Source organism: Aspergillus neoniger (genome assembly GCF_003184625.1).
Source record: "Aspergillus neoniger CBS 115656 unplaced genomic scaffold BO87scaffold_41, whole genome shotgun sequence".
Lineage (NCBI taxonomy): Eukaryota > Fungi > Ascomycota > Eurotiomycetes > Eurotiales > Aspergillaceae > Aspergillus > Aspergillus neoniger.
This window is the reverse complement of record NW_020291169.1, coordinates 103,171-125,217: the sequence shown is the minus strand read 5'-3', so window position 1 is coordinate 125,217 and position 22,047 is coordinate 103,171. Positions and strand designations below refer to the sequence as shown.

Here is a 22,047-nt window from a genome sequence, read left to right as displayed (position 1 = left end):
TTCCAGAAATGTCTGCCTATTCTGCGGGGAAGAAGCAAGACGGGAGGCTGTTGAATACGAGGTGGGGGAATCCGATGGTGCGCCTTCCCTTCCTTCCTCTCACAGACCAACGAAGGATAAAATAAGTGAAAATACGAAGCGGGGAAAGATTCATTCAATGTGATTGATTGATCCTGTTGGTTGTATCCTTCTTGTCATTTGTACCCCGCACGTGTGTTGTGATGGCTTTGCATTGTTCTTGAGGCGTTTCAGGTCAGTTCCATACTGAGATATGGTATCCCTTGACGTTAACAGACTTTGCGCGGAGAGTGAGCTAGTAAGTAAGTCACGGGTGACCATCGCGTTGTATGTAGCCAAGTGTAGCGCGATGGTACTGCTTAGGGAATGTCTTAGTCCTGTGTAGTGCTCTCTCTCTAGATCAGTGAATCGGTTCCTTCTGCAGAGGAAATCAAGCAAGCCCAGTACTGTTCATGGGGTCTTGCCTTCCCCTTTATTCGTCGACACTAATTTCTCACTCATCATAACAAGGTTCAGGGCATAAAGTGTACCTCGGGCTAAGCCCAACTCAGTTATTCCTCATCCCCATCTGAGTCGGGGCAATCCACCCCAGATTCGCAGCTCCATAGCTTGGACGAGTTCGACCTTCCGGATCAGCTTCGATATCCGTGCATTCTCATTACCTTATCATATTCAAGTGCTTGATCCTCGTGCTATTTACTGTATCTGGTTCAAGATCAGCTAGTGAGTATCCATGGTTCATCCAGAAAATGGATCCTGTAGCCACAAGGTTCTTTGGTTCCGCACCCGGGAGGGGAAAACAAATTTAGAATTTCGGCAACAACCCTTCCGAGTAAGCACGGCTCGACTTGATCTTGGGTTTCTTGGGTTTGATAGACTATGGAATGTGAAGAGGCGCAAAAAAGGGAGGTCGGGTTTGCCCATCAACAGAGCAACACTAGTTGCGATAGCCCTGCGGTTTTATCGAAGTTAAACCCCGCCTTGCTCACCCTTTTTGAAGCTAAACCCGCAATTGGCTTTCGGTGGCCGGCCGGAGAGTTTGGGAGGGGCTGTCATTGGTCTCGTTTGCTGGGGACGAGAGTTCCGAAAGCTACCATAGTCCATGGTGGAAACATTATCGCGAGATAGTAAGGTCTCGGCATTCGTGGAACTGATTCCGGAAAGCGAAGGCCACCAGGGCAGGAATGTGCGCGACGGGACCAACAGACTCTGCGCAATTGTAAACTTGTTCTCCACTTCTCCAAACTTATGTGAGACAGGAGGTAAAGAGCATAATGGAAAACAGGGAAGGGTATCTGGACTATGTCTTCCCACGCGACTGTCTAGGCGGGAACAAGCTGCCTTTTAGTCGGCCTTTCAGGCAAAAACCAATAGCATCTGCTGCTTAGTCTCCCTTCCAGAAGGTCATTTGAGACCAACGAATAACAATGCTAGGGCGTTGAAGCATAAGGCGGTTTATACACCACATAGGAGAACCCCTCTGGAGATTGACACCGATTTCTCGGGACTTCGGTTGTTGAAGATGAACCGTCCCACACGGTGTGAATGGCTCTTTGGACGCTTGGAGCCTTCCGTCGGCGCCCTAGGACGGGACTGGGCCGAGTCAGGACGCTGGCCTTGAGGGGCAGCCAAGTAATTTAACTGGAGACTGCCAAGAGGTGAAGAGTTTTTATCTCACCCCTTTCCAAGCTGTCAAAGTTTCGTAATTTGAGCCCATGAGGCAATGACTTTCATGCATGAAAGCAGCCACAGGAGGCAGAGACAAGGCATGCATAAAGTTATTGTCATGAGATAATGCGAATTTAAGTTGTGACGGGATTCTTTAGTTCGAGAGGATTCTGAAAGACGGGTACGTAGTTAGACCATAGACAATTACCGTAGGGGCGGCCAGAATGTCGATCGCTTGGCAGTAGCGGAGAGTGATGCCTAGTTCTGCCGGGCTGCCGACGCTGGATGCGAAGGCGCCAAGAACCCTACTCTTCATGGTAGCAATAATAGTGATCGCCACGAATTGTGGACCCCCTTAACGGCCATGACACCTTCGTTCCAGCGTGATGGTAACAATCCGGTGGTAATGGACAATGTCTCGAGCCAGAGTCGACTCTAAGAGGAAACTCGTGGACGATAACCTACTTAAACTCGCTGTTCTCGTGAGAGCAGCCGTGTGCTGGATCAACAAAGATCTATCATAGAGCAGATCTGTCCAGCACTGACTCTGAGAGATCAGCAAATGATGCCATACCTGGCCGAACCGACCGTGAGAATAATCTGCATGTGCTTGAGTCCACATGTTCTACTTGGCATAGGAAAGGCATATAATCGAGACACAAGCAATGTCCATTTTACACGATTGCGCTGGAATATATCAGCTCAGAACTGCTTGAGTTGAAGCCTTTCAGTACTGTAGATGCATTGTTTGGACGTAGTCCTTTTCGAGTTATATGCCTTTTGGCATGTGCAGCTTGTGATAGACTGCCCCGCGGCAATGTTCACGATCAATGCGGTTCCCCTTGTAAACGGGCCACTTTGCGAGGGCCATTTAACTTCCAAGTTGGGTGCACGTTCATGCATAGAGTCATGATCTTCACAATGACATGTCAGCCTACCTGATAGCATAAGATAGCCAATCTTGGCAAGCTACATCTTGCTGTTTTGGTATGACCTTTGGCGCCAAAGGCCTTCAGAGCATGTGCTGTGATCTTCCTGAGACCATCCACATTGAAAGTCTTACGATTCAGGAAGTGGCTTGAGAGGGTCTCATTATTGAAAAGGGGTCTTCGCATTCTGGCAGCGGCAAGTTGACTGCTTCTGACGGTTGTCAATCCAGTCTACACTGGTCTGCCAGGCATGTGAAGATTGAGATACACCTGACAGATCAGCCTGTTGATAGATCCCAGTTGTGAGCACAATTCCATGGGCATGGAATAGGCCGGGATTGTCAAGGGTTCACGAAACGTTGGAGGCTTTGCGTCGAGTGTTTATATGTGAGGCCAGGATAAACAGACCAACAGAGAGATCAGAGTATGCTTGGTATCACCAGGACAGCAATTAGGGATCTCTCAGCGGGGCGTGTTCTCCTACTGTAAAGTACCAATGAAAGAAGCTCATGAGCCAAGGAGCGTAGGTGTGTACCAAGGAACCTTATGTAGGCTAGTCCGAAGACTCTGCTAGGCCACTGCATCTAGTATGGAGGTGCAGTATGATCCTATACACTAATATCCAACGGAGAAGCTGTCGGTAATCTTGGTAGTACGAAGGCAGACGCAGATGACGCGACCTAAGAAGCAGCATCACCAGAGCGGTACACTTGGGAAATAAAACGTGCCGCATCGCGAACATAGCGATGAAGCTCAAAGACACGACCTTTGGCAGAGGCGGAGAGTTAGCTGGCTTGACAAAAAGAGCAATGCAGTCCCGACGTGGCCGTCGTATGGATGGAGTTAGTAAGTACTTAGTACTTTTGTCAGGCCAGTGGGAATCATTGGAAGGGTGTGATTCGTCGACACCTTCCTGTTTTGGGCAATAGCGCCGGTCAACTTCACTGCCGGTATTGGGTTGATTAAAACCGTTGGTGGTACACATCTCCACTCGGTCTGGCTATACTGTTTCTGTGGACACCGCTGAATTACTACAAAGTTGATAGTCGAAGAAGCACCGAAACGAACTTTGTCCCCTTTGCTGCTGTTCTCTTGACGCCTACCAGATCCATCATGGTACATCTCGTGGAAAGCAGTGAAATGACTGCCTCGACTCACACCAGCTGTTCGTTTCTATCCTTCCTACAAGGGAGGGACAATTGAAGTCGATCAATATGGATGATAAGATCATACAGAGGATAGGTATGCAGTAGTGCGGTGTACTAATGAAAAGGCTCTTATCAACTCCTCCTGAAGGCCATGATAGGACTGCGGCGGCCAGGGATCCATTGATACTCAACACTAATCCGACCGATATTGGTGCCATTGCAGCAACAATGGTATCAAATCCTCATCAAGGAGACACTACAATGCAGTCACCGAGTGAGCCGCGTCACCTCCAGGGCGCTTTTGCAGAATTCGACAAGAATGCCTGTTCGGTGTTGACGGCTCTTGAAAGTTGAAACTCATTCGGATACACTAGTGCCTCCCGCTTATTAAAGTGTTCCACCCTAAGTTGCTGGTTAGCCGCAACAGAATACACATGCAGAACACCGCACCGACAACGATTGATAAAATTACACACGCCCTCAGAAGGAGTCGGAGACACTTCTATATTTGCATGGTGCCATTACACCTTACACGTATCATCAGTGACTGAGAGGGTCCTTGCCGTGTACTCCTGCCAATCCATGGTTCCTCTCTCAGATACCGCATCGCAGCCGCGAGACCCAGAATACATACTTTGTAGTATCTGGCATTCCGATACTGCCGCTCAGGGACGATCGAGGCCTAGTGCAGCTGGAGGCGGGTGCTTGCTTGACCCAATCGTTCTGTCCAAGTCTGCGATCGTCACGATCCTGCTATTGCTCGGCTGCGTGATTATTTCCTCTTGCTTATCTTCAAGGTAATCGATTACCCAAACAGAAAGCAATCTAGCGTCATGATTTACACTTGTAGTAACCCGGTGGATCCTCTAAATCAATTTCTAAGCCGATCCGCGAAGCGGGACCTTCAGGCTTCTGGAATCAATGGCATGGCACGCTCAATGTCTCTCGGCGATGCTAACGCGATACCGACTGGGGCGTTTCCCGCTATGGCAGTGAGGAAGAAAATTTGCGCTCCATAGTGGCCAAAGAGTTCGAAAAAATTTGTGTTGGTGTCTGTTGGTGTGTTGCTCGAAGCTGTTGAATGTCGCTTGTCCACTGTGCAACATCGTTCACAACGAAAAAGACTGGAGTCCTGGTGACAGAAATTATTGTACCCGCGGCCACGGTACTGCATGGGGAGTGGCCACTCCTGTTTGGTCCAAGTTTGACTTGCGGACCGCTTTCCTTTGGCCGCGGCACGAGTCGAACCCACAATTTCCATGCTCCTCCTCTCGCAGACCCGAGGTCCCGTTAAAATGCTTCTTCCCCTGACACCCTGCAGCTTTGATAGGCCAATCTTACACGGCTCAACGATGGTGGTTTGAAGTTTCATCCTCGAATTGTGCCACCTGCGCCGGTTGCCAACTTGCCAGACTGGTGGCAAGAAGCAAGATGATCATATCCTCTCTAACTCAATGCTCCTATCTACCTCCCAGTGTAGACAGTCGAATTTAGGCTACCGGAACCAGTCCGTACCAGCGCGCTAGTAAACATTCCGAACCAGAAAACCACGTTCGTCCCCTACGCTTGGCGCCGGGTCTGCCATCCAAACTTCAAGGTTTCAGGAACCACTTGAATCTACTGCTAGGCCGCTATAGGTCAGTGTACTTGCTGACCTTGTCGACCTTCCCAGTTCAGGCTTCAGAGCCCCCTGGTTTTGACTTCCGTGAGGGGCAACCCTGGGGGCTTTCCCTTCCATAGGCCAGCACGGGATACGTCGGCCCAGACCGTGATATGGGGTAGACTAGCTTCGACTCACTGATTGACTTCCTAGTTTTCACTTTCTACTTTCGTAGGCTCATGAGCAGCAGGATCTTAAACTAATCTGGCGAAAAGCTTTGCGTGGTAAAGGGCTGGCCCTCCACAGCATATCCACTCCCCGTTGCCGGTAGTTTAGCCTTTCCATGTGCGTGTGTGGCTCGTCCATTTCCTACTTCCATCGCGCAATGTCTCCTTTCCCCTCTTCTTTTACCTTTCGACTGTTTCTTGGGTAGTCCTGGCAAGTACGTGCGAAGGCTTGACCCCTGACTCGAACACAGATCGGCCTTGCACTACTTTGCCCATTCTTGTCGACACTCCAGGAATTATCTAGATCGCCCCAACCCACTATCTTTCTTCCGGGGCTTCTACAAAAATCCCCGTCCTATCTCCCGGGCCGAGCTGCAGCTGTCTCCGCCGACTGAGGAAGAGAATAATGACCGCAGCCTACCCCGGCATCCGATTTACAATACCCGATCAACAATGAGTCTTGTACATGTCTTGAGTGCCCTGGGGGCATTCGATGAAGGGGGACGCGACCTATTCCGCCGAACGATCTATGGCCCGGGTGGCGTTACTCTGGACATTGATCCCCTCCCAAGCACGCAGCGCAAAGGTCTGATTGCAGTCTCTGTCATGGCAGTTCTATCCTTCATAGCGACACTAGCCTTGATCTGTTTCATCAGCTATCGACTCATCTTTTGGCGCGGTTCCTATGCCCGGTACATCGGTTACAATCAATATGTCATTCTCATCTACAACCTCGTTTTGGCCGATCTCCAGCAAGCGCTCGCCTTCCTGATATGCATCAAATGGATTGCAGAGGATAAGATCTCCGCGGACTCGGCAGGTTGTTTCCTCCAGGGATTCTGGCTGCAGGTAGGAGACCCAGGAAGTGGACTTTTCGTCATGGCGATCGCTTTTCACACCTTCCTTCTCGTCGCTCTTGGGCGGAAAATGAGCCATCGGGTCTTCGTCAGCTTCGTCATTGGAGTCTGGATCTTCGTGGCCGTCCTAGTCATCATCCCCCTTGCTGCTCATGGCCGCTATGTCTTTATCCCATCAGGTGCCTGGGTAAGTCATCCTTCTTCATCGAATGGGCCCACAACTAAACGTTCGCGCTTCTAGTGCTGGATCAGCGAAGACTACGAATCCATTCGTCTCTGGACTCACTATATCTGGATTTTCTTGGCCGAATTCGGTACGGTCTGTCTGTACGCGGTGATGTGGTTCCAGCTGCGGATCCGGATCAAGCAATCCGCCATTCTGGGCAGCAGTCACATCGAAAGTCTCAAGCGCCTTCGCCGCGTCATTGGATACATGGTTATCTATCCGATCGCCTACATTGTCCTTTCGCTTCCTCTGGCCGCAGGTCGAATGGCGACCGCGCAAGGCAACTCTCCAAGTGTAGCCTACTTCTGTGTTGCCGGTGCATTGATCACCAGCTCCGGACTGGTTGACGCCCTGCTGTACACCCTGACCCGTCGAAACCTGATCTTGGAATCGGAACCCAGCCACGATCGCAGCTACAACCGCTTCGCCAGCAGCAAGGGCCGAAAGACCACAGAAAACCATCTGACCACCATCACCGCGGATCCCAAGATGAACCGGACGGACATTAGCGCTCTGCGCAAGGGCGTACATCATGAAGATGATGATCTCGACCAAACTGTGCGCGACGGCTCCACCGACAATATCGTGCAGACTGCCGGCGTGGAATTGACCCCCATGGGCAAGGTGTACCAACACACGACGATCGAGATTACCTCTGAACCTGCATTCGACAATGGAGTCGAAGAGAGTAGCGATCGCTCGAGCAAGGATTCAGATCGTCATCATGGGAGAATCAACGACTCGTCAGCACGGATGTGGGGGAGATAGTCGCCCACCGAATGTCCTCGAAATAATGCCCCTTTCTTCCTCATTTTCGATGTTATAGTGCTTCTCACGCCTATATTTGTACTACTATATACGGTTTATTTTAAACTTGAGGTGGCGGCTATTCCAGATTCACCTTCATTCTCTGATGACTCCCGACATCTATCCTTCGATCAGAAGATCTACCTCTATCCCTCTCCGCGGTCCTCCGCGGAGGATGGCATCCTTACCTTTCATCTTGCATACATTACTGCACATGTATATATACCTTGCACCAGACTTTTCCTTTCTTTTTCTTCTTTTCTCTGAATACCTCTAGGAATGATACCAGACTTTTTCTTTTTTCCCTTCTCTGTTTCTCCTCATTGGTTCATTCTTGGCAGACATGGTGCACTGCGGAATCAATATCAATAAAAGTTCTTTTTGTTATGATAGATTTGCATTTTTGGAGAGTGTGATCTTTCCCTCCCCTTCTTTCGTGGTCGGGGCGCTGTCTTTAGCATGATATATAGTAATAAGTACTACAATTACTATTCACTATCAAAGTACAATTAAATTAATGCCATCGTGGTCTACAGCTCGTATGAAGAGAGTGAAACTTATGATACGATTGATTGATTGATGATACCTTTGCAATGATACGAACTGGAGTACTACTAGTTACTATTTTCGAGAGACATGGGCTGATTGGAATAATAGGCGATCGGTAACTTACTGACGAAGTAGGTGTTAATTGTAGTACTGGTGGTAATCTAGACTACTACTGGATTGGTTATCATCGGGTGGTTTAGACGAGCGTATCAATCGATCATTAGCTGTGAAGGGATGTCGGATGCTCTCTCACAATCGTATTTTGTGGGTGTCCTTTTCGTCTCGCTTTGTATCGTTGCTCTCGTGCTTTTGATTGAGTGAATAGATTATCGTAAATGACAGGGGCTAGCTACCTAGTAGTAGGTTATACCAGGGGGTACGCATGAATGTCTGCTGGGAAGTCGCTCGCTGGTCGGCTGCCATGCTTGCTTTCCTTGGTCAGTGAGAGGTTTCCGGATTGCTCTTAAGCTCATTCATGTAAATATTGTTCGGGAATTACTTGCGAATGAAGAACAAATCCCTGACTCTCACTTTCTGTTTTGATGTGACTGCCTCGATGTGATGGCGATCTGGATGGCTGCGGTGCGAGCGATTTGTTAATTGGAGCATGTATGTCGCTACACGTATGACGCATTACCGGAAATTGAAACCCAGTCATGCTTCAATTTCACTTCTCTGAGCAAGATCACTTGAGACTAAGTTGTAAAATCTGCCCCCTATACTATTAGTCTTGCGGTTGTGTAGGACAATGCTTCATGCTTGGCATGCGAGAATACATTGTCTTGCCGTAAACGCCTCATCTTATCGCTATGGAGCTGGCGGTGGCAGATTCGTAACTGATTAAACGTTGTGTCATAGTTGTAAAAAGAGACAGGGGTTGAGCAAAGTCTCTGATCGTACTTTTGGGTTTTCGAAAACCGGGGGGACTGGATGGTATTTCGAGCAGAACAGCCGCACGCGGAGAGCGGGGGTGGAGCCGGGCTCCGAACAGCAAATGAGGAGCCTACGTTCATGACTCAAAGGCGTGACCGGGATGATGTACATATAAAAATGGTAGATTCTTGATTTGTTTATGGCAATAATTTCATTCTTTGCTCCGAATAACTGTTAAGCTGACTCAATTCTGACATGGAGCAACATGTTGCATTGTGCGCTGTGACTGTGGTGATGATCTGGGTTTTGCAGGTATGCATGTCTGCAGCGCAGCATATCCTCTGCAGGATGCACCCTACAACGAGGCAGTTACTGACCAATGGTATAGATTACTTACAAGTTCTTCAGATCTCCTCTTCGTCACATACCGGGACCTCTGTACACAAGAGTAACGAGGTTGCCGCTAAAGCTATCGATCATTACGGGAAAGCGCATCTACTTCATCCACGATCTGCACCAGAAATATGGCCCTGTAGTGCGTATTGCTCCGGATGAGGTTTCTATTTCCTCACTGCCCGAGTTCAAAGAGATCCATCGTGTCGGGTCGGCCTTCCTGAAGACCCCATGGTATCAAAAGTTCTCCTGGGACCGAAATCCGGGAGTCTTTACTATGCGGGATCCCAAGGAACATGCTGCGCGTAGGAAGTTGTTTGCGCGTGCATTCTCCAAATCCAAATTAAGACAAACATGGGAGCCCGTAGTCAGGGAAAAAGTCCAGTTAGCAGTGTCTCGGATTCGCGGTGAATTGCTGCGGGATGGGACATCCGATGTTCTGAAGTGGTGGACGTTTCTCGCCACTGATGTGAGCGGACATTTGATGTTCGGTGAATCATTTGAAATGCTGCAGTATGGAAAGGTGAGGTATTTAAAGTGCCCATTGCTGCATGACAGACTCGGCTAATGGTCAGAAGAAAAACAAATATATCAATATTTTGGAGTCCACCATGATGGGTTCGGGAATCAACGTCGAGCTTCCCCTTGTGGCACTCATTGGCCGATATGTCCCACTTGCATCCTTCCAGGAGATGTTTCGCCCCAGCGACTATCTTACTGAATATGGAAGGCGAGCGGTGTCAAATAGTCGAGCGAATAGCAACTCCAACCGGAATATTTTCACCGGAATAGTCAATGAATCGGAGAAGGCGAGCAGCACGCTTTCTGAGGAGGACGTGGTAATCGAAGCGGGCAACCTGATTGTGGCTGGCTCCGATACTACCGCTGTCACGTTGACGTACCTGGTATGGGCTGTGCTGTCGCAGCCGAAGCTCCAGCACGGTCTGGAAGAAGAGGTCAGTGCGCTGGATCCGAATTATAACGACGCTGCGCTGGAGGAACTGCCGCTCCTCAATGCCGTCATCACGGAGACCCTACGGCTCTATGGAGCAGCCCCAGGCTCCTTGCCTCGGGGCGTGCCGAATGGCGGAGCGACCTTTTGCGGATACCAGATTCCTCAAGGAACGACGGTAAGCACGCAGAGTTACACCATGCACCGGGATGAGGGACTTTACCCAGATCCCGAGACCTTTGATGTCACTCGCTGGTTAGGAGGGGATGGACATGGATCCGATGCAGCCAGGCAGGGTCTCTCCCCATTTGGGTACGGCACCCGAATCTGCCTTGGGGTGCATCTCGCCTGGATGGAACTTCGCTTAGCAGCAACCGAGTTCTTCCGTGAGTGTCGAGGGGTGCGACTGGCGTCGGGCACGACACGGGAAAGTATGAAGCCGGAAAACTATTTTCTGATCGCTCCGTCTGGACATCGCTGTGACATTCAACGTCAATAGACGAACGATCTCCATTCAGCTGCATGAGGTGTCGCTCGCTTGGAAGAATGGTCTGCAGACGGGCTCGTCTAGCGGCAGTAAGCGCTTGTGTGGGGAAGGACAAGGAGGTATGTGATCGAGATGGATGACGATCCGGTTCGAGAAGGTGGATAGATCATAGGACAGGACAGGACAGGGGGATGGATTCAATGCCGAATGGACGTGCAGAAGGATTATGTATTGCAGAGCCGAAGGAGTGAGGAAGTCAATGGATGCAGGAGAATGGAGGAAATTGACCGAATGGTGATTGAGACTAGAGACTAGAATTATCTAGTAGCCTTAGTAGTGGCAGTAGTGGTAGAAGAGATGGTAAGAGAGGGGCTGTCCGTGTTCCATAATTGTGGGTCCCAACCTGCAGCTTCGGCCGAAGCGACATGGAAATCCCCCAAAGAAGAGGCAGAAGAAGGCAGAATGAGCCAGCCGCCCGGGGTCTGGCCGGGCTGTTTGTTCCCCACCGCCAGGCCTGATCAGGTACAACCTTTGGTTCAATCACCGGCTGCTGTCTCCGTTCCCTCCACTCTTTCCCCCCCGAGAACTCTGGAATCTCCTTCCATCTATCAGCTGTTGTATCTACTGCTAGTACTACTTTTACTACTACTGGTAGCGCCAACGGAGTGTCAACCATTCCCGATAACAAGTAAGCAACCACGGGTCTGGCCGTACCGGTTATTGCCAAGATGCTTGCAAGGGCGCAGCTCTCGTTCGTCATGAAGCAAAGCAAATCCCACCTCCAAACTGTCTATCCCCGAATTCTGCCTTTCTCCGCGGCGTTAGCCCGCCTGTCGGGATTTGAACTGCCTGATGACCACCATATAAAGATTTTTCGAACTACGGACCGGGGGTTGTGTCTTCTTTCCTTTCCGCATCTCCATAATTATTCTGTGTGCAATACTGTCTTGACAATGGGGGAGCGATGACAGTCACGACAAAACCAGCAGAAGCCGGGCGACGACGGCGTCTGGAACGGGATCTGATGGAAACCTCGACCCAATCGGGCCACAATGCTGGGTAGGTGCTGGAAGATGGATGGAGAGACTAGGGAATACTAGTCGTCCTGTTCAGTAACTCTTGGTGCTACTGCTCACCCTCCCCCCCCCTCCCTGTCCAACGACTGGACGGACCGATCGGGTTCATGGATTATCCGGGGAGGTGCTGCAGTAGTTCGGACGGAAAACCTGACTGATCTTTGCTTTGACAGCCGTGGGGGCCGCTTCCGTTTCTATGGCTCGGGTCTCAAACAGTGTTTTGGCCCCTTCGTCAGGAATCCTTCCAGTATCTATATATTCCGTGCTAAGACGACAGCATCAACCCCCGTCGCTCCCGGCCCGCGCATACTAGATGCCGAGGCCATGTCAGATCCGCACTCGGCTCAGGATGGGCCCTTAACCAAAGGTTCCCCCTCTGCCGGGACAGCATCAACTCTTGATGGGAATGGTATACTTCCTGCCGCCTTTCACCTCTTCTCCCCTTACTCACAAGTCCTGCGGATCAACGGTTGCTAACTGCCGAGTCTAGAATGGATGCAGAAACTGGCTAAACTATGTGGCCCCAGCGCTACCCTGCGCAACGTTGGAACTCCAATGGCTGAAATAGAGTCCATGTTTGACTCTGTTTTCCCGCGAAACCCAGTCGAAACCATTCGGGATTTGCAGTCCGCTCAGTCCGTCAACACGGTCCAGCTATACGGCAGCAATGAGGACATGTAAGCGGGGTGGCCATATTGATACGGCATCGAATCCCGCTGACACGTTGCAGACTGGATGCATACTACATTTTCATACATCCATACTATCCCATCCTTCCTCCGCCTGATCGTTTGCCTGTTACCCACAATCCAGTTAGGGTGGACAATCCGGATGACTTCAAGCCGGCAAGTCCACTCGCGCTAGCCATCTCAGCGATGGTGGCGCTGGTTCCTCATAAAGATGTGAAGTATCCTGCCAGACCAGAATATGTCAGCATCCGAAGAGAGGTTTCACTGCGATTTGCTGAAGCCGCATATGCGGTGATTGCTCGGGATTACCAGCCGCTACGGGCCCCTGGTGGGTTCGAAGGCTCTTTGCGGGATTCTATCGGTCGGCCACCGTTTCACTCCAAACTCCCTGTGTGCCTGGAAGGAGTTATTGCACTATCAATCCTGTGCTTCTATGAATATGGCCAGCAAGGGAATCTCGATCACTCGGCAAGGTTAGCGAATGAGGCTTTGGAAATGGCCTTCATGCTCGGACTGCATGAGTCTCTGGAGGAGAATGAGTATGCCTTGGCCCGGCGCAGGTCATGGTGGTTTGTGGTTGGTTTTGTTAGCTCTTTCCATCCATACAATGCTGATTTCGTAGTATATGGCCACAAGCCATATGGCAACGGTGACCGGCATAGTGAGTGCTACATCTGGCAGCACGGTGGGCATTGACTAATCCTGTACAGCCGGCCTCGTTTGATGTGTACGATCCTTCATTTGTGACCCCATATCCAAAAGTGTGTTTCCGCCTAGTTCGAGGAACCCATGCTTATGCCTTCTAGGACTGGAGGCTCCGTGTTGAAGCCCAACAAGCTTTATATGAAGCTGGTATTTTTGCCATTGAGCTTGACGAGACTATACGGCGCCGAGAGGATGCGTCATGGATTCAAAAGCGGATGTCCGAGCTTGATAATCAGATTACCTCACTGCTATTTGAGTGCCGAGATAAACTGTCGGCATCCCAGGGCCCACAGCCAAATTGTGTCGAATCGGTGGCCGCAAGCGCTATGAGATCGTATGCTGAGATTAAATTGCACAGGTGAGTATCCAGGTTTGTTATTGTCTGCACTGGCGGACTGACTGTGTAGCGCTCGGATCAAATTGCACCGATATTGTGCCTTTCAAGATGTGCCCATGTTCTCTGAACAGCCTGGTCTGCATCCAGGCTCGTGTGCCAACGAAAGCATAGATGGAGGTCGAGCATCCAGTGATACGGCCTTGCTGCAGCATCCCGCTTCGATGCAACAATTTGGCATCCAGTTCCCCTTCTCATCGCACACATCCTCAGTGATCTGTGTCCATGCAGCCATAAACGTTGTAACTTTAATGGACAGTCTTCCATTTCCTAACCCAACTAATGATGACTCTCCGACCAATTTACCGTACATATTCCAGAATTATGAGGTTCCCCGGGCCATGCCCACTTTGATCAGTTGCGCCATGCAGGCGGGCTATACGATGCTGACTCTGAGTTGCAAAACGAGGCCTTTCGTTACAAAGGTGCCGGATTCGAATGCAGGTGACTTTCCATTAGCAGGACTGAGGAACGAGCTGGAACAGAGCCTGCGAGTAGTAGCGAAGTTCCTGGCGAATCATGCAATTGCCTTTGAGGCAATCCAAGGAATGCGTGGTACGTATACGCACCCCACCTTGTGATTGAGTGAAGCTGACCTTAGTAGACGAGATGGTGGAAGCAATAGAACGTGAATTCAGCAAGCCTTGACAGAATATATGTCTAATGTGAAAGCCAGCACTTCACGTGCTTGGGTTATTGCAGATGGTCACCGTTGAGTTCATGGTATGGATTCACACAGATATACCGAAATTCTGTTGATATCGATTTCTTCCTCAATACTAAGGTCCCTGTGATGGCGCGGCACAGTTGCAGTGAAATGTCTGAGTCTATGCGCATACCCAATTACTATCATACAAGAAACATTAGCGTACTGTTAGAATTTGATACCAAAAGCCTTACAATATTCAGTTCCGGGAAGACTTCTGACTCTTTCAACAATGTTTTCACTGACAGCATGCTCCGTGACGCATCTAAGTGGCTAAGATTCGTGAATTGGTATCCATACCGTGCTAAAACCACCCGTGATAGAGACCTCCTAAGTGACGCACACAGCATTCTACGATTCACGCTGACTCGTGTAATGGGAACTTCCCGTCTCTAAGGAATGAAAAAATTCACACGGCGGGTCATCCTAACGGTGACTCCCACGGAGACTGATTTCAAAATTGGCTATAAAATTCTCGCCGTGTTCCTTCCCTCCTTCTCCTCTCCCCCTTTTTCTGCATCGCCTCTCTTCTCTATCAACACATCATCAGCCAAGCTCATTCCTACCTTATATATGTATTCGTCTTAGACATAAGATGGCTAACATGCCTTGAGCTTACTTTGATATATCATTGACTTCATAGCTTCCTTGCGGTACTCTCTTCTTCATGCCGAAACGGAAACACTTCTAACATAGAATGACGACCTGTCCTTACATGAGTCATCCCGGTGTCCTCAGTGTTGATATATACGGTGACCGAGGATCGAAAAGTAAAGCAACACAGTCGAACTCACGGCCACAGCGCCATTGTAATGTCGATACCCCCCACATGGGGACCATAGAGCCTACAGCTTACTGCTAAGCTTGCGCTCATTACTGAGAAAAGGTAACAAGATCTGATAATACATACACTTGGGACTTTGGGACTCATTTTACAATAGATAGAGAGACCTATCGTCGAGCATTTACAAACACGTCCTACTCTGAAGGCACGATACAAAGATTCTCATACTCGAGGACGATCGTCTCCTTCTCAACGGGAGATTGTCAGTCGCGCTCCTCTAGCTGCACTGTACTTGGTGGAACCGTGTCCTTCCCTCTCGTGACCTGAGCAAGCCGTACACAAGGGCTTGATTGTGCATGCAGGATGAATATCGCATGTGACGCTATAGCCCAGTCAGGACCTTACTGTAACGGAAATGTCGCCTCACGTATGTCATTCCTCTGTTATGTTCTTCGGTGACAGCTAATAGCCACGTCTCTAAGAGACGAGCGCAGACTGGCGAGATAACCAGCTTAAGGCACACTGGTTTTCCTTCCAAGATAAAGGGCGGATCTGATGATCCTCTGCAATCGTTACGGTAAAACATACTATATCCTACATGCTCTCTGATATATTGCTCAGCGGACCGACGCGTGGTTCAGGTGCTGATTAATGCCTCATATATCAGTTACTTCTTTCTCTCTATGGACCGAGCCACCAATGGTTCCGAACGTTATAACAACTTACCGCTGCTATATCTTGTGCCCTTGGCGTCTGTCGTTGAGCTCATCATTTGACCCATGAACGAACGTGCCATCCCATCTTTCTAGGCTTGCTGGTCCAGCAGATCCTATGGTATCATTGTCTTCAGCATTTTGGCTGAAGTGCTTTTACTCCTGCGTGACGCGTCGACCCTTATGACAAGCCACAAGAGAAGAAGGAAGACAAAACAGAAGGCAATCTGGACTTAGACATGCTTTCTCTGGTTACATTGACGGAGCTGTCTATCCACAGACTACAATAGCGATGACATGCACGCCGTACTTGACTCGCATGAGGAAGCGCAGCACTATATATTTAAGAAATGGTAGCCTTTGATGTTACCGTGTGGCACATGATGAATACTTCCACATCAAAAACGAATGGAATGGCCTACACAGTTGAAGACGCAGAACAGTCTCAGGTGAGTACACAGAAGCGCCATGGACACCGTGGACCTGGCTAACTAGTCATATAGCAGCACTTCGTCGTCAGTAATGCCTTTCCTCTCTCGCCAAGCAGCTTGTCCCGGTTATGGACGATTGCCAGTTGGCCGATGATTATCCTATGAGAGCAGGAAGGTTCTAGAAACAGACAGGATAACCATCGAGAAGAGACACCATGCCACATGTCTGTTCATATCGGACTTATCCAGTGCTGAAAACAGCCATAAGATACTTTCTGGATTGCTTAAGAAACATGTTACGAAACTCCAGATCGCGGAGGCAGCTACTGGATTTGATAGTATGCTTGCTCGTGATTACGGGATCTCTTTGGGCTCTTTCTCTTTCGCAAACCCATTCGACGACCCAGGCCTTCCTATCATGGCACGAGTGCGTTTAGATAAACGGAACAGCTGGGAACGATCGCAAGGAGTGATTGCTTTTCTGGGTACAACAGCACTTATGCAGTCTGGCTCATGTCGGCCACGCCCTACCCCAGCTCCCCGGACAACATAGCGGAGTTCATAATACTCACTGAAACAGAGAACTGGCGGAGGGGCTCAAAGACCGCGCCCTTAAATAGCACAGGCTTTCACAACCTGGGCAAGAGGTTCTCCAGGCTGTCTCAATGGAAAGAAAGCATCCCATAATAGCCGGCATGAGGCACACCGTGGGCTTCTAATGATGTCCGACTGCACTAGATGATGAAGTGTAGACATCACCGGCTTCACGGCGTGTGTGGGACGAAGGTGATATTGGTCAAATACAGGGCTGCTTGCTTCAAGCGAAGTCACATGTCTCTGATCACAGAATTGTCTCCTGAACCGACATGCTCCCAAGGCACTGGGCTCCGTACTGTGATCGTCCAGAGGTGTCTGCTCCTGAAATTCATTCACCTCATGTTGTTGGCCCCCTTTGCTATCTCCATGAGATAAAATCCTTTGCAATCATTCAAAGCCAGCCATGGTGTTGGCCACTTCATGTGGCCATTCGTTGACTGGATTTGCCGCTGCTGGACAACCCGGGAATTTGCTTTCTGGATATCATGACCTTACGTTGAATGAACGGATCACTCGTTCCACTAACTCAAACTGAGCCCACTGATGTATAATAGCATCCGCAGTCAATCTTCACCTGCACAGAAAGACCAAAATTCCCAGCTGGAATTCCCTGTTTCAAGCAGACTTGGATACAGTGAAAAGCCGCCAATCCCAAGAAAGCCAAAAGTCGCAAGACTTACAAACCCGAAGACGGAGGCTGAGAAGAACGCAATGGCGGGAAATTTCAGAGAACTTGTCAAGGACAATAGAAGTGGGTTCTTACTATTACCACTGACAGCTCATTTCTCTGGACAAATGTCTACCCAATTACCAAGATATATAAGATGATAATGCGGAGAAGGATACGACCGAGCTGTCAGCTTCAGGACTTTGATTTCCGCAGATTGAGCTCCTGAGAAACAATTGCTCAGCACCTGTTGATGCCCTTAAATGCAGGCAAAGGCTCGGTTAATCACCGCCAGCTGCAGACTGCCCCTTTCCTTGATAATTCCACGAAACGTGGCATCGCCTAGAGAGGCTGGTTCAAGAGCTATGGATTATTAACAGGACTGTATTGTCCATGGGTGTTTTTCTCCTGGAACCACTGCGTCCCACTAGCAAGCCAAGGTATACAAGTTGCCAATCGACCAACCGCGCTGGCCGAATCACTTGGTACGATTATTTCCAAATGGGAGAATGAAAGCTACCCCTTCGACTGAGTGGAGTTGAGTTCCAATCGAAGAAAACACTGGTAAGCCAGACGATCTTTGGCGTTCCAAGGAAAGCACAATAGACATGCACACGGCGAAGCAGAAGTCCACTGTGGGACTACATTTACCCTATCTTCTCTGACTGGGATCACACAATTCCATCCAGGTATTGGGGGAAATATCAGCGCCATGGCAATGGCCCCTGCGGGCTTTCGCGGGGTGGTCAGTGGCTGCAAGGACTGCCGGCCACTAGAGTTCAACTCTCTCATCCGCCCGCACAAAAATGTCCGCATATTGTCTTGACGACAAGCGCACTCCGCGCCTGAAGGACTCCCTCGCTGCCGGGATGTTGTCTGGATCTACTGTGCTGTTGACTTTTGAGGATCTGCGGTCTTTACTGTCAATCAATCAAACGGCTGATATGTGTCGCGAAATCGCCGACGAAGTATTCTTCAAGGAAGGACAAGAAAGCGTGGATTTATAGCTCTTCTCTCAATATGGGCTTTTGTACGACAGCAAAGACTGAGGTACTTGACCCAGATCTTCAAAATGCCGGTTCGAACAAAACGGTCTCTACAAGTGGCTGTGTGTTTCGAAGCCGCTTCGAATAAAGGTAACATTTGTGACACTTCAGTCAATGGAGATGATCAGATGGACGGTTTCGCTAAGTCTTTGGCCCAGATGGAGAAGTGTCTGCGGAATGCGCCAATGACCACAACAAAAGAAGCATGATTGCAAGACACCAATGATCAAGGCCAATACTTCTGCCCAGCCGTCAAGGATCATAGAAGGTCTTCAGAATCCGGCCTGTGTCACACTCTATTGTCCATTATCACTGCAGCCAAGATGTACGAACAAACCAGGCGCCGATAGAGCAGTTCCACCTCCACGCCGAATGTCGCACACACAAAAAGGCTGTCTCTGGTAACTTGGGCTAGCAGTCTACTTCGGTCTCATTTATCGCACCTAACGACAAATCCGAAATATATCGGTCCTGAAGAGCGCCATGGCATCTAACATTGAAACGTACACACACGATCTTCATATATGTGTCTCAAAATCGACATTTTCACTCTCTGGGCATGAGTCGAGAGGCTGTACATGTTGCAGTTCAGCTTGTGACCCCATCTATTTGCACACTTGGAATTCCGGTTGAACTCCTCTCTCAAAGCAAGAGGGGAAGGTTGAATCAACAACCTCTGCCCGATTGCTGTACTTTCTATCGACTGGAATAGATGATGTTCTAATAGCTGCCTATCCAGGGGTAGTTGGTCGAGCAACAGAGCCAACGGGGTCCGTCCTAGCATCAATTCCAAGATCCAAAGTCGAAACCGAAATTGGAATTGCTTTAGCTGGTGGGATCCATGAATATCTATACGAAATGAAGGAGATTGGAGAACATAGAACTAAAAGCTCAGCCCAGCGATTTGAGAGCCGAATACAATTTAGTCCTGCAGAAACGCAAGAATATGGAAGCTGGTCAGATGACGTGCATCTCCAGAAGGACAGGACTATCCAAAGCCAAATCATCGGATGGAGAGAAGATACCTACAATTTTCCGGACGTCAAAGGAATTTTGAACCAGGAAGAAATGTCTCCAAGCCCTTTCCGATCAATCGGCCTTTCCAGTGCCGCTGAAGTTTCCAATACAGCCTGAAGGATGCAACGGAATACACCTCAGCGAGAGATCAATTGTGTATTTATACTATTCCGGCTTGCTGTTCAGTAGTATGAAGCTGCACTACTGCGTTCGTCAAGGTCTCGCTCTGGATTCTCTCGAAAGCACCAGGTGACAAATGAGATCGTGACACAACCACGAGAAATGCTGAACATGTGCGCAAGCCATCGCAAGCGGAATCTCGCGGTGGAATCCGTCGTGTTTTCTAAGTCCCTGCTACTTCGCAGACAGTCGCCGAAAGTGCTACGAGGAGCAGAAAGAGACTGATTCTGGGATCTGTCATACACGGAATGGGAAGAATGTCGGCATGCAGGTGTCACGGCATGTTGCCGTTGACCCCCTCAATCATCATGAGCTTGACAATGCGTCCATCGGTGTTTGGTTTTGTTAAAAATCTAGGTACGGAGAAAATTCCCATAAGTTGTGGGAAGCATGCGTCAATATGATACCAGAAGCTTCGAAGTGAGGGAGCGCAACAAGGTGAATCTTCCAGGAGAAAACTATGTCTTCAACTTTCTCACAACAACTAAGGAGGCATTCTCTGACCAGAAAATGTACTGACACCACCTTGTGTGCGAAGAATCCATGGATTCTGTCGGGTTTGAATCGTGCATGTCCAGTCACAAGAGCCATTGTCCCGTGGTACAGCGATAGATCGATCCGCCTCAGAGCGCTGGGAGTTACGAGGCAGGTAGGATGGTTGGGATGGGATGCTATTGCATCCGCCATGGGTATGGACAAGGGCAGGCATCGCGGATATCTTGCAACGCGCATTTCACTGTTCCACCGCTACCGTACTGGCGAGAACGGAGTTGCTAGCTGCATGGCTGGAACTCCTGTTAATTTGACTCATTGGGTCGCTATAACAATTAATTGTGAGGAGTTACGTGACGCGCGCGAGAACTTGTCGACGCTGATTTTCCGGGCAGAATGATTCGACGAAGCTTCTGCTGCCATTCGATCGCGCTCCCGAACGTCGACGCGGACGGCCATGGTGCTACCGTTTACCTGGCCCGATTATCAATATACCTCAAACTGACTATATATCATTTTACGGTGAGGCATGGAGAGAAAGCGACTGTTTCGCGCGACCTCAATATAGATGACGCCCTTTCTAATCATGTCCTGCCCTTGAACTCATACAGGCACGATCAGGTCAGCTGAAGATCGCGATGGGGCTTATGTGATAGTCGTTTGCGCACTTCAGCCTCGGTTTGTTTGAGCTCTAGAGCGTTCTCTTGTCTGATCAGACCGAAGCAGCGCAAAATTCGCTATGTGGAAATTCCCTTGCAGCATCTCGACAACATGTTGTTCCAATTAGAATCAACACTCCATATTTACAGTTATGATGAGGCTAGGATGAAGACGCGCAATTCATTCGGCTTGTAAATATCATGAGTGGGCGACGATTGTTGGGTCGCCGACGGTGGACTCTGGTCATGCGAAAACCGACTCGGAGGTATATACTCAGACACAGTGAGATCGCTGTCATGGAGGCGCAAAGAAATTTGCGTGCCTCCAGAGTGGTCACCAAAGCGACATCAGACCACTGGCTTCGTTGAAATGCCTTCTGGCACCATGAGAGTCAGACTACCCGATTAACAGAAAGTACGATGGAGAGTGCGTTCTGCACTCCTTTGATTCATTTTTTATTGAGTATATCTCGTCGGACGAGACTTCAAACAAATCAACATGTGTCCAGCTCCTTGCACTACAACGACGATGCCAACAAAACGTCCAGTTGCACCGCCTGATTGGTCGTTTCGCAATGTGCCGGATCCTCAACTCCAAGCGAGGGGATCAGGATGGTTCAGACGCTACAGTCCAGGGAACATCACTGCCAGGTATGAACTGACTTAACTCCCTTTTCCAAAACGAAGATTATTGACAACTGCCGTAGACTGAACAGAACCAATCCTACCACCCGTGAGACTCTGTCTAGCGTTGAGACAGAAAATACCACCTCCAGAAAATGCAGAGCTGGCGCTAAAGCTCAACACAGTTTCCGTTTCGGACTGGACAGCTTGGCTTTCAACTATCTGATCGTCGTCTTACCGCAGGCGCCTGGCTTTGGGGCTCTGCGAAGAATCCAGGGACATCTATGAGAAGGACATCTACAATTGTACCACATTGTCGGTTCATTGACACATTCAGCAGCATCTGCCGATGCGTCAGGGCCAGAGTCCGAAGTCCAAACTCGCTAAAATTGGACATTCTAGCACTCGAAGGGCTGAAAAGCAGTCTAATTCAATTAATTACGATGTCTATCATTGATATTTCATCCTTATGAAGCATTATCATCCGCCTTTCTAACGGGTTACTGTGTGAGTGCGCCGCGTCGAATCTGACA

General features: G+C 49.4%; 4 protein-coding genes across 4 annotated transcripts; all 4 read left to right on the top strand.

The window, feature by feature from the left end:
• Window positions 1–5,991: 5,991 nt before the first annotated feature.
• gprC lies at window positions 5,992–7,823 on the top strand. Its single transcript, XM_025629178.1, has 2 exons — window positions 5,992–6,634; window positions 6,689–7,823. Exons 1-2 carry the CDS (start codon window positions 6,044–6,046, stop codon window positions 7,439–7,441), a joined length of 1,344 nt encoding a protein of 447 aa, XP_025475462.1. The 5' UTR covers window positions 5,992–6,043; the 3' UTR covers window positions 7,442–7,823.
• Window positions 7,824–9,157: 1,334 nt separating this feature from the next.
• BO87DRAFT_410091 (cytochrome P450) lies at window positions 9,158–11,074 on the top strand (the record flags this gene model as incomplete). The annotated part of the gene is made up of 4 exons (XM_025626296.1): window positions 9,158–9,214; window positions 9,291–9,600; window positions 9,664–9,818; window positions 9,871–11,074. 4 exons carry the CDS (start codon window positions 9,158–9,160, stop codon window positions 10,744–10,746), a joined length of 1,398 nt encoding a protein of 465 aa, XP_025475461.1. The 3' UTR covers window positions 10,747–11,074.
• A 741-nt stretch (window positions 11,075–11,815) lies between these two features.
• On the top strand, window positions 11,816–14,512 carry BO87DRAFT_169894 (transcription factor domain-containing protein). The gene is made up of 8 exons (XM_025618331.1): window positions 11,816–12,219; window positions 12,301–12,487; window positions 12,541–13,075; window positions 13,122–13,160; window positions 13,210–13,260; window positions 13,306–13,562; window positions 13,612–14,153; window positions 14,203–14,512. The coding sequence occupies exons 1-8, from the start codon at window positions 12,135–12,137 to the stop codon at window positions 14,244–14,246; spliced, it is 1,740 nt and encodes a 579-aa protein (XP_025475460.1). The 5' UTR covers window positions 11,816–12,134; the 3' UTR covers window positions 14,247–14,512.
• A 6,907-nt stretch (window positions 14,513–21,419) lies between these two features.
• On the top strand, window positions 21,420–21,802 carry BO87DRAFT_430057 (uncharacterized protein; the record flags this gene model as incomplete). Its single annotated transcript, XM_025627527.1, has 2 exons — window positions 21,420–21,541; window positions 21,598–21,802. 2 exons carry the CDS (start codon window positions 21,420–21,422, stop codon window positions 21,800–21,802), a joined length of 327 nt encoding a protein of 108 aa, XP_025475459.1.
• Between the last annotated feature and the right edge of the window lie 245 nt (window positions 21,803–22,047).